At 40.2% G+C, this 13,866-nt stretch overlaps 1 protein-coding gene and 1 long non-coding RNA gene across 4 annotated transcripts in view; one reads left to right on the top strand and one right to left on the bottom strand.

Annotated features, from left to right (window-relative positions):
• Positions 1-13,866, top strand: part of LOC117097450 — a 40,512-nt gene that overhangs the window by 12,043 nt on the left and 14,603 nt on the right. For all 3 annotated transcript variants that reach the window (XR_004442941.1, XR_004442940.1, XR_004442939.1), the window contains exon 2: positions 2,455-2,659. This is a non-coding gene — a long non-coding RNA (uncharacterized LOC117097450). The remainder of the gene's footprint in view (positions 1-2,454; positions 2,660-13,866) is intronic.
• Positions 1-13,866, bottom strand: part of TXLNB (taxilin beta) — a 52,283-nt gene that overhangs the window by 29,199 nt on the left and 9,218 nt on the right. Inside the window, exons 3-4 of the mRNA XM_033235289.1 lie at positions 8,585-8,676; positions 1,262-1,432 (exon numbers count right to left, since the gene is read on the bottom strand). Of these exons, the coding sequence (XP_033091180.1) occupies positions 1,262-1,432; positions 8,585-8,676 (263 nt within the window). The remainder of the gene's footprint in view (positions 1-1,261; positions 1,433-8,584; positions 8,677-13,866) is intronic.

Raw genomic sequence — 13,866 nt, 5'->3', positions numbered from 1 at the left:
TGTGACCAGCTGATCATTCTGTCTTTCAATACTACCCAAGAAGACCATGCTGTATCATTCTACTCTTTATATTTCTTTGCTGATAAATGATCCCGCCCTATCTGATTTAATTTTTATCTCCTTACTGTGTAACATTACTGAGAGACAGTGGATTTACGTAGACACACAAGAGATTTATGCATCCTTTGAATCCAAATCTTGAGTTGAGGACAATGCTTCCATCCTCAGGCCCCCATTCAGCCTGGGTGTCTGTCTTCAGTACCATTGTTGACAAGACGCCAGTAGCCCATCTCCTAAAACTTGCAATTTGAGACTTTGACTTCATCACTCTGGTTCTCCATTTCCCAGATATTAAAAAGCAATTTGGAAAATGAGGAATCATGATTATCTTCTATTTTTCTTCCTAACTCAATCATACAAATTCAGCAATGATTTTCACGTACTCTGTTTCTTGAAGTATCTCTTTTTAAATGCTTATGATAATAACTACCTCACAGGAACCTTGGTGTCTAATTAATTATTGTTTGTCGAAAGCTTTAGGATCTTCAGCTGGAAAGGGGATTGGGAAGCACACAGTATCATCTTGGAGAGCTCTGCGTCTTGCTATATTGAATGGAGCTAGTGTCTCTGTGTAATCAAATTAACCACACTGCTAGGGCTTACGCTGTAGTTAATGAAACCCGTGCAGACCCAACGAAGTGATCAGTCTATTATTTTTAGATTGAATAATTAAGCCTGAAGAGCTTCAGTGCTTTTTCCAATAGCTTCCTTTTTTTCAGATGACTATTGACATTTTGGTTCTCAATCTCATTTCATTGTGTCAATTCGGTGTGTGTCCATTTATCTCATGTCATGCAGAATTCATTATAATACCAAAAGTGCTGAATCTTTACAAATGTAATTTTTAAAAAAGAACTAAGGCCTACCTTAGAAACAAACTCAACATAATAAAAAGGTAAGGGGAATGGTATGCATTTTATTAAGGGCCTGCACTGTGTCAGGTACTGTGTGGGTACCTTACATATTCAACTTCATCTAATTTTTTCCCAGCCACACAGTGAAGCTGGTCTAATCTCCATTTTATGGATGAAGAAAGTAGCTCAAGAAGGTAAAATTATTTAAGGATACCAGCAAGCAAGGGGCAGAGGCAGTATTTGAACCCAAGCCTCTCTGATTCTAAACTTCACACTTTCCACGAGTAGCAGAGGCCTGTCTTGTGCCCATTTAAGAAAGTATGTTATTCTGAGCCATTGGGACATACCTTGAGAGTCTTGTTGTGTCTCTGCAGCTCCCGGCACAGACTCTCCAATTTGCTTCGAGCGAGGATAGCTCTGCTGTGTTCACCTTGTAACTGGTCCTTTTCTTTTTGAATTTGTACCTGTTTCTTTTGGAGGAGCTTTAACTTCTTTTGCTCAGTACGATGTTCATCCAGCTGTACACATGGAGATACAAACATGAAAGAAAATGGTAGGGATCTCCTTGGAGTCGATAGAAAAAAAGCAAACCTAAAGATTACTCTATGGTTGTTTGGAAACATTCTTTCCTATTATCTCTTCCTTTGGAAGTAAATGAAATTCACAAGTGTCACCTTTGTAGTACTTGAAGGTATAGTTTTCAGAGCACAGCATTGACAGGTTTTTCATTATTATTAGTCTCTTTTTACTTTGATCTATTTTTGGATGGTCTAGAAATACTTTTCCTGAATCTATCTAACCAATATTGAATAGCCAGACAAAATTGAAAGACATGTCTTGGAATCTGTAAACTGCCAGAGTTCATGACGATGCCTTGCACTGAGGCAATGATCAACAGTCTGTCTGCCTGGGTTGCATTTAGTTCGTATAATTCTTCCTTGAAACAAGCTTCTAGCACTATTTTTAAAAATAAGAAAGAGAAATGCAGCCTCCTGGTAAACAGAAGATGAAGTCTTCTTCTTTATAATTTTGGGCTCTGAGTGTGGATTGTTTGTGTGTGGGAAAGGAGAAGAGAAAGTATCCTTCCACCACCTAAGTATTGACGGGTTTTCACCAAACCATCAGAAATAGCTACTGCATGATTCAACAGCATGAATAGCAAATATCTGTAACATGCCTTGCCGCTCCCCACCCACACCCGCCCTGTGCTTATAACAAATAGATCATTCTGCTGGTTTCTGCTGAGTCCAGGTGAACTCTTCTCGTGTTCCTCCAGCAGCCACGAATGCTGTGGAACATGAAATCAACTTACTAGTGTACTTTCCATCTTGGATGCTGAAGTTCTAGGATAGGGTTGTCACTAAAATGCAGGACACCCCGTTAAATTTAAATTTCAAATAAACAAGAAATAATTTTTAGCATAGGTTTTAATATATTCCAAATATTGCATGAGACATATTTTTGCCAAAAAGTTATTTGTTGTTTATCTGAAACGTAAACTTAACTGAGTGTAATGTATGTTTACTTGTTACATGTCTAGAACAACATTATTATGGAGTTCTAGACCTGGTGTGGGGAGCATGGGGATAAACCTCAGAAGCCTCCAGAGAGAGATCAGTGGACTCTGGGAGTGTCGATCTCAGACTGACCATCGCTGGGGCCACATTCAAGCAGCAGCCCTTTGTCTAGAGCCATTTCCTCCACTGGTCTTAATTCCTGTAGTGCCCAGATGGTGATGAAGTCAGGTAAGTACTAGTCCTAATAACGACTTTGTTGATGAACAGAAAGGAAAAGCCCTGGTTCTTCTGGACCTCAGGTGTTCTGGTGCCTCACAGAGCCTAATGCAAATGGATACAGATGCCACATGAGCCCTGACACGTGCCTCAGTTTCCCCATTTAAAAAAAGCCATTGGGGCCAGGCTGGTGGCTCATGCCTGTAATCCCAGCACTTTGGGATGCGAGGCAGGCAAATCACGAGGTCAGGAGATCAAGACCATCCTGGCCAACATGGTGAAACCCCGTCTCTACTAAAAATACAAAAATTAGCTGGGCGTGGCGGCACACACCTGTAATCCCAGCTACTTGGGAGGCTGAGGCAGAAGAATTGCTTGAACCAGGGAGATGGAGGTTGTAGTGAGTTGAGATTGTACCACTGCACTCCAGCCTGGGTGACAGAGCAAGACTCCATCTCAAAAAATAATAATAATAAATAACAAATAAAAAGCAGTTATTCTTTCTAAGGGAGATGAACACCTGTCACACTTTCTTCAGTTCACATTTTATTTCTTTCCTCTCTCCCTCCCGCCACCCTAAAATAAGCATTTTAAACCCTTGCCAGATAAAACTAAGGCTATGTATATATGATATTCTATCTTCAAACTTATGTGCAATTTCTAGCTACTAGTGGAAATTAGCATTGTAAAAACAAGACCCGTATTACTAAAAATATTGATTGAAATAGATATGCTCCTTGGAAAATAAATAATCTGTTATTTCTCATGCTAAGCTTCCTCATAGATGTGATCCTTTCATTTTGCACCATAGTTATAAGATAGGCATGAAATTTCTTGCACATATATTTTGATTTTAAATGACTATTGTCCTTTCTTGAAATTTATATATTGTAGACCGGGCATGGTGGCTCATGCCTGTAATCCCAGCACTTTGGGAGGCTGAGGCGGGCGGATCACCTGAAGTCAGGAAGTCGAGACCAGCCTGGCCAACATGGTTAAACCTCATCTCTACTAAAAATACAAAGATTAGCCGGGCCTAGGGTCGGGCGCCTGTAATCCCAGCTACTCGGGAGGCTGAGGCAGGAGAATCGCTTGAGCCTGGGAGCTGGAGGTTGCAGTGAGTTGAGATCGTGCCACTGCACTCCAGCCTGGGTGACAAGAGCAATACTCCATCTCAAAAAAAAAAAAAAAAAAAAAAAAACGAAATTTATATATTGTTATTATTCTTGCCATTCTGGTTTAGACTTTACCTTCTGAAGACGAAACCAATATCAGGGCTTCTGAACCCCAACACAAATAACATATTGGGCCAGATAATTTTTTGTTGTTGGGGCTGTCCTATGCCTTGTAAGTTGTTCAACACCATCCCTGGCCCCTACCTGCTATATGCCAGTAGCACTGCCCAATTGCAACAACCCAAAATATCTCCAGACAGACATGCCTATTGTTGCCTGGTGGACAAAACTGTCCCTGTTTAGGGAACTCTGCACTGCGTGGCTTTATCTGAGTGTCAGGAGGAAGACACCCTATAGGTGTTTCATAAGTTGAAAGAGAAATGATTTGTGCTTGCTCATTATCCATTTAATGTTTTATTTTTATTTTTAATTTTAATTTTTTTAGAGACAGAGTCTTGCTCAGTCACCCAGGCTGGAGTGCAGTGGCACAATCACTGATAGTTCACTGAAGCCTCGAACACCTGGCTTCAGTCACTCTCCTGCCTCAGCCTCCTGACTAGCTGGGACAACAGATGCGTGCCACCATGCCCAGCTAATTTTTTTTGTAGAGATGGGTTCTCGCCATATTGTCCAGGCTGGTCTTGAGCTCCCGAGTTCAAGCAATCCGCCTGCCTTGGCCTCCCAAAGTGCTGGGATTACAGGCACGGGCCACTGTGCTTGGCCTATTTTGTTTCTAATATTAATCAAGATAATACACTAGAACTTTCCTTTATATTAAAAAAATTTTAAATTATTAACGAAGTAATTCAGCCAATATTCAAGTGATTCTTGGCATCGAAGACAATGAAAATACACATTCCCTGCCCTCTAGGTTCTTACTGCCCGGCTTACTTAGGCATAGTTCTGTACAGTTGTAATAGGCATATAGAATGTCTGTCTGTAATTTCTCTTGTTTTCTTTCTCTTTTTTACTAAGTTAAAAAGTAAAATTATTGCTAAGTACTAAATTAAAGTCCTATTACTGATGTTGTTTTAACTACATAAGAAATGAGGAAATTAAATGCAAAAAATATTTCTCCCAGGCCATTTCCTAATTTAGTCATGAAGTGTCCTTACTTATTAATGAGCTTATCTTTATTTATTAATGAATACAATGTCAGGTAATATTACAGGATTGAGACTCTGCAAGGATGCGTGAGCTAGAGTGGCAGTTTGATGCACAGCTTTGAATTTGATGATTTATTTCATGTAAACACTTATATTTCAGTCATTTTCTATATTAATATCCAAATCAGTGAGCAAGGAAATAGCCTTTAGTCTCCATGTAAAAAATTGAAATTCCTCATAATTTTTCTTTTCTGAAAAGGAAATGTAATAGGATTTTTGGGTCAATTTTCTCCTATTCATTTTTTCTAGGATGACCTCTCGGGTTTGAAAGTTTATCACAAGAGATGATACAAATGCCAAAGTATAGCAAGTAAGGCTTGAATTGAATATGGTCTCTGGAAAAACAATCTCTTGTTTATTGGGGGTGACTGCTTTGCTAGGAGGATGAGTAGGTACAGGGAGTTTCCTGAGACCAGGATGAACACTGGCTCATGGAGAAAATATCGATAAGTCTGGAAAAGTGATGCTTCCCCAATGTACTGCCGTGGGACTGCAGCACCATACATCACTTCCTGTATTAGTCTAGAATGCTGTCCAGTCCCCTCAAGTATAGAACTTGGCGCTGGAAATGAAACATGAATGGCCTTGGTATGCGTCGGTAAATTGAAGGGGCAAAGGAAAAATGACTCAGAAAATACTAAAAAGAGCAAGGATGGATAGGTGAGAATCGCATGGAAATGTGAGAGTAGGGGCCAGATTTGGAGATAAAATATTATTTTTGACACCTCACTTACGGTATTGAAATTCTTAATAGCCAGTGCAATACAAGTTGCAAGAAAACTGATACACTGATACTTGCTTTGTGAGTTTCTACTGCTCTTTTGGGAAGCAATATGGCCATAAAGTTTAAAAACCAGAAAGCACTCATCTTGTTTAATTTAGTAATCCTATTTCTGGAAATTTTCCTTAAAATCATAAAAAAGAAGGAGAAAAAACAAAGCTAATACGTGATGATGTTCATTGCAGAAATATTTGGTAAAGCAAAATAGTGAGAGGAATTTAAATATCTTCAAATTATTGAATCAGTAGATATGGCCACTTAACGGAATATGATACAACCTTTACGAAACATATTTATGAAGACTATATATTATATGGAAAAATGCCTGTCATGTACAAAACCAGACATCAACTTATATGTACCTTGTGACTGTAATTATAATTAAAAGCATCTCTGCATATACAGTAGAACAGGAAAAGAATATGCATAAAACAAAGTTTGTATTTTACATGAGGGATTAGAGGTATTTTTGTTTATTTTGTGTATGCACCGCTATATATATTCATAATGTAGTTTGTATGTCTAAAAAATAATCTAAAAATATTGTTGGCAAGGTTGAGTAATCAGCCAGTCACTTAGAGTTTCAGAATTTTTCTGGCTCTATTGCATAATAATTCAGCATAACAGGATGCATCAGGTAGAAGGACAGAAAGATTACAGGACTAGATTCAGAGTGAAAAACAAAGAAAACAAGTCACTCACTGAAGTGTACTCCATCTATAGGGATGAAGAGTTTGTGGGCCTGAAGCTTATTCAGTTTTGGAGGCCCTCTTAAAAAAAAAAATTAAAGAGAATTAGGCCCCGGGCCTCAAAGGGGTCCATGTAAGTGAGATGTCCTGAGGTTTGAGCCTCCTTAGCTGCAATGGTAAATCTACTGTTGGCGGCAGTTCAACCTACTGTCTGGAGGAATTTTTTGCTATATGGAGTCTTAAGTTTCATTCTCCTGTCACTGTTTCTTCAAAAGAAATAACGGAAAGAACTTGTATTTTGCCCCAAACTACTTTCTATTTGCAACTACATGATTTCATGCAACTCTTCTAAACAACAAGGACATAAAATAGATTTCTTTGTGTATAAATAACTTACATATGCCCCATATAGTACATGTTGAAAGTTGCTAGAGCAGCTCTTCCACTCCTATAATGTTCTGGTATCCAACAGTGTTGATGCGCAATATATAAATGCCAAGTCCAAGATTAAAAACTCAGGCAACTGACTAACTTTTAAAAAGTTCCCCAAACTATGTCAATATATCTCAAATGCATATATATACATTTTAAGAAAGATTATTCTCAATAAGTTCTATAAAAATAAGTTCAATTGTTTGGTCCATCTAACTTCACTACTATTAGTATGAGCTTTCAGTCTACAGTAAGATGTATTTTACCTTTTTCTCAACGTGACACCAACACAAAAGGAGCTAGTGAGGTGCTAACATGTGAGAATCAGCCCAGTGATTCTGGTCACAATACATTTCAGGGAGAGGAAACCATGTCACTGGGATTGGGTGATATGGTTTATTTTCCTTCCCTGATTTGGATAACCAAATGGAACAGATAGAGATTCTGATGGGAATTCCTTCAAAAGAATTTTTTTAGAAGCAGAAATAAAGGAGAAGGTTACTGCCTAGCTTTATTAGACAGGATGCCACATCTGAACTGTGGGTCTCATAGTCTGCAGGGTTAGCACACAGACCTCAGATGTTGGTCTTTACAATTCATTCTCAGATTGGCAGGTGTTTGTTTTTCCTTGAAACTAGAGGCACTGGGCTCACTAAGTCCTCCCCTTTTCTCCAACCAGCCAATTCTAGAGTTAGTAGTGAGGAGACAGTCCACTTTGAGGATTCTCTGATGGTTGAGAGTAGCTTCCTTTGCTCCTAGGGACCCCAATTTATTGAGAAGGAGGCTGCCTAGGAGCACCTAGAACAGGGTACAAAACAATTCACACGAAATGCTTTGCTATTGTAGGCAAGAGGGAGAAGAATGAGGATCAAAGATAATAAATACAGAAATGGACCAGACTAGAATGTGCCATGAACTGAAGGATGGCATGACTCAACCCCTTGCTGTCTTCCCTTTGTAGCTCTCAAAAACCCTAGGTAGGAGAACTGAGTGAAAGTTTGAAAATATATTATCTATCTATGTGTCTATATTTATTTATGTATGTATTTATATTTAGAGACAGGGTCTTGCTGTAACCCAGACTGGAGTGCAGTGGCACAATCATGGCTCATTGCAACCTCAAACTCCTGAGTTCAAGCAATCCTCCTGACACAGCCTCCTGAGAAGCTAGGACTACAGGTGCACATCACAATGCCCAGCTAATTTAAAAAACTGCAGAGATGGGGGCTCGCTATGTTATCGAGGTTGGTCTCGAACTCCTGGCCTGGGGCAATCCTCCCACCTCGGCCTCCCAAAGTGTTGGGATTACAGGTGTGAGCCACTGCACCTGGCCTGTTTATCTTTATATTGAGTATATTTCTATTTTATTACAAAACTAAAAAGAACTTTAAAATATCTACAATTTTCAATCACATATACTTCAGTCTCCTAGCCCCAAAATTACACACATAATTGGAGGTGGTGTTGGACACTCCAATTCTAGCCTCTTTCTTCCTCTTGCTGTTATTTCTCAACTTTTCTTTCCTTTTTTTTTCCTTAAGAAATTCTTCTTTTATGAGTTCTAGCTCAGGCTTGTTCAAAGTTACCAGCCATGCTCTTTATTTAATGAGGTACCTGAAAAACTAAGTCTCCTTTTCTCAGCTCTAACTGGAGCCTGAATCTTTCTGAGAAAAGAAGCTAATCAAAGATCTTACCAATTCAGCATACTTCTTGAATAAAAAATCAAACTTTTCTTCAGGTGTTTGCAACTTGTTCAGATTTTGCATTAGCAGGTTGGCTTCTTTGCCTTAAAAAAAAAAAAGACATGAAAAAAATAAGTGTTGAATTTACAGTCAGGTGATAAGGGCTGGAGTCTCAGATTGACCACTTGCTAATTATTCCCCACTTTGGCCAAGCCATTCATCTTATCAGATGTAATTTTCTTTCCTATAGAAAGGATGACACCTACTTATAGAGTGAATGTTAGTTGGGAAGTTTGTGAATGTGTGGCACGGTGTGAGGTTCATGGCAGACTCTCAATAAATGTTTGCTATAACAGAAATCCCCCAGTTTTCATCACAAGAATCCGTTCTTATTACTCCTCCCTGTATTCTTCAGAATCAAAAGATTTTATGCATCAAAAATACTGACTTTCTGAAAGACTACATCACCCATTTTCCCATTTAAATTAACAAAAAGGAAGCAAAACAGCCAATCAAAATTTCTGACTAGTATGAAACAGCAACACAGAGTTGCTAGGATTCTAGCCAAAAGCAGAGAAGCTTGATGAAGTAGCCTGCCCATTTTTTCCCCTGTGTTTTTTGTTCTTTTGGTAACTCTTTTCCCTCTTTTAGGGGGAACCAAGTTTCTCTTTTTTGTACATAAACCCATTCCTTGGGATTGGAGTGGGAATACCTCTGATCCTGTTTCCTACCAAACAGAATAAAATCGTTATAGAAGGAAAACCAAGCAAAGACATGGAGGGTCTTTTCACAAGCCTTTTTGTGTCTCTGTGATAATGGACACAGCCTTCTCTGGCCTTCCTTTCCTCCACCTAGGCCTTACTATCCGTTGGCAGTTTCATTTTGTTTCCAGTTGGAGCTTATGCTACATTAAAAAAAATTAACCCTGTTAAATAACAATGAACAGGTGGGGCATTTTTCCCATCCCTACCTATCTATGAAAACCACTCTGTTTAATAAGAGTAGAGTGGTCAAGCCAAATAACAAAGCCCACACTTCCTGATACAAATCTGCTTAAGAAAATTAACAATTTGGTTGGGCGAGGTGGCTCACACCTATAATCCCAGCACTTTGGGAGGCTGCGGCGGGCGTATCACGAGGTCAGGAGTTCGAGATCAGCCTGACCAACATGATGAAACCCCGTCTCTACTAAAAATACAAAACTTAGCTGGGCGTGGTGATGCGCACCTGTAATCCCAGCTATTCAGGAGGCTGAGGCAGGAGAATCATTTGAACCAGGGAGGCGGAAGTTGCAGTGAGCTGAGATCGTGCCACTGCACTCCAGCCTGGGTGACAGAGTGAGACTCCGTCTCAAAGAAAAAAAAAAAAAGAAAAGAAAATTAACAACTTTGACCTTTCCCCCAAGAACAGACATTTCCCCTTGGCTAGAGTACTTGCTTTCATCTTGGAGAGACATATATGTCATGAAATTAGGGTTGCCAGATGAAATATAGGACATGGGGCACACTTGTACTAAAAAATGAGGGGTGTTTACCTGAAATTCTAATTTTTCTGGACATCCTATATTTTCCTTTGCTAAATCTGGCAACCTTACATGGAATCAAGGAATTTGATATCTAGAAGGAATTTCAAAGAACATCCAGACTAACGGGTTAATTTCATGGATTTTAGTATTTAAGGCCCAGAAAAGTCCAAAGTTACATGATTAGTGCTGGCAGAGCAAAGGCTTGAATCCAAGGCTTGCCTACTTGTTCTAAGTCACTCCACTCTCATGTGGAATTCTGATGCTAGAGAAACCTAGAGAAATAGGAAACTTTTTTTTTTTTTTTTTTGGAAAAATGACCTCATTTCCAACAGTTAGTTTGGTCTATCTTTGCCTAGTGAGTCAGTTCAGATTAGCCTAAGACAGGGGAAGGTGGGTGTGAGTAGGGTCCCTCCCAGCTCTGCAATTATGGCCTGTGGCATCTGCAGTTGATAATCACTGCCGCCTCGCCCCTGCCAGGCCTGTGCTTTGGTTATCCCTCTACTGACAGGGATGGATTTGTATTGGTCAGGCCATCCCTTCACCGTTGTCTTCAGTCCAGGGAAGGTGCCCACATAAAGACTACAATCCCAAGTTAGAGTGTCATCTATTAAAGTCAAGAGACTGTACCCTTGATCATTCTTGCCCAGGATGCAACGCAGCGTTTGGCCCATGGCAAGTGCTCAGTAAATGATGATACTAATAGAACAAAACAAAGCTGTCCAGGCGCGGTGGCTCATGCCTGTAATCCCAGCACTTTGGGAGGCTGACGTGGGTGGATCACAAGGTCAGAAGATCAAGACCATCCTGGCCAACATGGTGAAACCCCATCTCTACTAAAATACAAAAAATTAGCTAGGCCCAGTGGTGGTGCACGCCTGTAGTCCCAGCTACTAGGGAGGCTGAGGCAGGGGAATCACTTGAACCCAGGAAGCAGAAATTGCAGTGAGCCGAGATTGCACTGCACTCCATTGCAAACAAACAAACGAAACGAAACAAAACAAAAACAAAGCCAACTAGCTCAAACTCATATCATGGGAGTGAAATCAACAATGTCATGAAAACAACTTTTTGTGACCAACTAGAGGAAAAACAGGTCTTACTCTCACCTGTGATGTTTTACGTTTCCTGGGATATGGCTCAGTGTGTGTACTGATATATAAAACCATTACATGTCTTGTTTGGGAGAGATAGAAATGAGTCAGTCCAAAGGTTCTCGCTTTCTTCCCACATTAAGTATCTTCTCCCCTTTGGTTTTATTTTCTGTAACTGTGAGAAGAGGTTTCTTTTGTTTTTGTTTGTTTTGTTTTTTAACCTTCACACTCACTGGGGTCTCTTTCTGCTCAAGCCTTTTTGCTAGAAGGTTAACATCCAGGTGCATCAATATGCCTTCAAAAATTATTCCTCCCGCCAACAAAAAATCCAGGAAACAGAATTTCTGTTTCTAAGTCTCACAGGAAAAGCACTAAAACTGGAGATTTAAAAAAAAAAATAAAAATCTGGCTGTGCGCGGTGGCTCAAGCCTGTAATCCCAGCACTTTGGGAGGCCGAGATGGGCGGATCATGAGGTCAGGAAATCAAGACCATCCTGGCTAACACGGTGAAACCCCGTCTCTACTAAAAAAATACAAAAAAGTAGCCGGGCGAGGTGACGGGCGCCTGTAGTCCCAGCTACTCGCGAGGCTGAGGCAGGAGAATGGCGTAAACCTGGGAGGCGGAGCTTGCAGTGAGCCGAGATCTGGCCACTGCACTCCAGCCTGGGCGACAGAGCGAGACTCCGTCTCAAAAAAAAAAAAAAAAAAAAAGAAATCCAGGAAACTGGAGATGGGCATGTGCAGAATTCATAAATTTATGACATCACTGATCTCAGTTTTTAAACTTCCATTGGTGTTGTTGGCCTAGGGTGCTATGTGAAGTAATCATGGAGGAGGGGAGTAGACAGAGACTTGCTCATCATCTACAAAAGGCTATCGTTACATCTCCATGGAAATAGGGTCATTTGGTGACAGTGTCAAACACAAGAGGAAAAACTGACTTTATTCAGGGACACTTTATCAGGAAGGAATCACCTGCCTTCTCCCTAATGTGTCCTTCCAAAGCAAGATGCATTTCTTCCTCATGAAAGCTAGGAAGGCACATGGGCATATAGCCACCGCACTGCGAAATGCTCAGCATGGTAGGAAGTGTACATGAAAGTGGAACTACCTGTGCAGCAGACACAGCGCTGTCGCATATGGCTGTGGTCACTGGCACAATTTTATTGGAAGATGGAGAAATTATTTTTAATCAAAGAAACAAAAAACTGGCTGGGCGCGGTGGCTCATGCCTGTAATTCCAGCACTTTGGGAGGCTGAGGTGGGCAGATCATGAATCAGGAGATCGAGACCATCCTGGCCAACATGGTGAAACCCCGTCTCTACTAAAAATACAAAAATTAGCTGGGTGTGGTGGCTCGTGCCTATAATCCCAGCTACTCTGGAGGCTGAGGCAGGAAAATCGCTTGAACCAGGGAGGCAGAGGTTGCAGTGAGCCGAGATTGCGCCACAGCAGACCAGCCTGGCAACAGAGCCAGACTCTGTCTCAAAAAAAGAAAGAAAGAAAAGAAAGAAAAGAAAGGAAGAAAGGAAGAAAGGGAGGAAGGAAGGAAGGAAGAAGAAAAGGAAGGAAGGAAGGAAGGAAGGAAGAAGAAAGAAAAGAAAAGAAAAGAAACCTGAAATTAAAGGCAACTAAGCCAGCTGCAGAAATGTGGACCACAATTTTTCTGAAACTTTTAGCATAGTAATGATTGTTTATACTAAGTTTGGTGACAACTTATGCAGATTTAATGTGTTCAAAACTATGCCTTTTCTGGCCGGGCACAGTGGCTCACACCTGTAATGCCAGCAGTTTGGGAGGTCAAGGAGGGCAGATCACCAGAGGTCAGGAGAACCAGCCTGGCCAATATATAGTAAAACCCCGTCTCTACTAAAAAATACAAAAATTAGCTGGACCTGGTGGTGCACGCCTATAGTCCCAGCTACTTGGGAAACTGAGGCAGGAGACTCGCTTGAACCCGAGAGGCAGAGGTTGTAGTGAGCTGTGATTGGCCACTCTACTTCAGGCTGGGGGACAGAGCGAGACTCTGTCTCTCAAAAACAAAAGTATGCCTTTTCTCTTCCAAAAATTTTTTTTAGAACTTTGGGATTAAATTTGATTATGAATACGTACTTGTGTACCTCTCTAACCACCTTCCTGATTTCCATGTATTGTGGCAGAAACTTAAAGCCAGAAAAGACTGTGCATGTCCCTCTTTCAAATGTTAGACCTAGATTCATATTTCACTGTTAGTTTTGTTATTCTTCTAATATGATATGATTTCTATAAATAAGCATGAGATAAATAATTCCTGAGCATCTATAGATATCTTTTAAGGGAAGTAAAATTCATGTATGCAGAGGATAGGAAGGAAAGTATTATTAAATTCATACTGGACTAAGGATAGAAGACCTGGGTTCCAGAACCGACTCTGCCATCAACTAGTGATTTTTTTTTTTTTTTTTTTGTAGACTCTCAAACTCTCTGGCTTTAATTTCCCTGTCTGTAAAATTAGTGGGTTGACTAAATGGATTCTGAGTTCAACCTTTAAGATTTGGTCATTTCACAACTAAAATAGCTTTCACCATTTTTAGCTTGATTTAGATAACAACAAAAGCAAAAGCAACATTGTTTGGATGGCATATTTGTTATCTCAGACTATTACGGTCCACTTTTTAAATTTACAAAGGTTCTCTTA

Source organism: Trachypithecus francoisi, unplaced genomic scaffold (assembly GCF_009764315.1).
Source record: "Trachypithecus francoisi isolate TF-2019V2 unplaced genomic scaffold, Tfra_2.0 Lachesis_group15, whole genome shotgun sequence".
In the NCBI taxonomy this organism is placed as follows: domain Eukaryota; kingdom Metazoa; phylum Chordata; class Mammalia; order Primates; family Cercopithecidae; genus Trachypithecus; species Trachypithecus francoisi.
The sequence above is the reverse complement of the archived record's forward strand: the minus strand, read 5'-3'. Positions and strand labels throughout refer to the sequence as shown.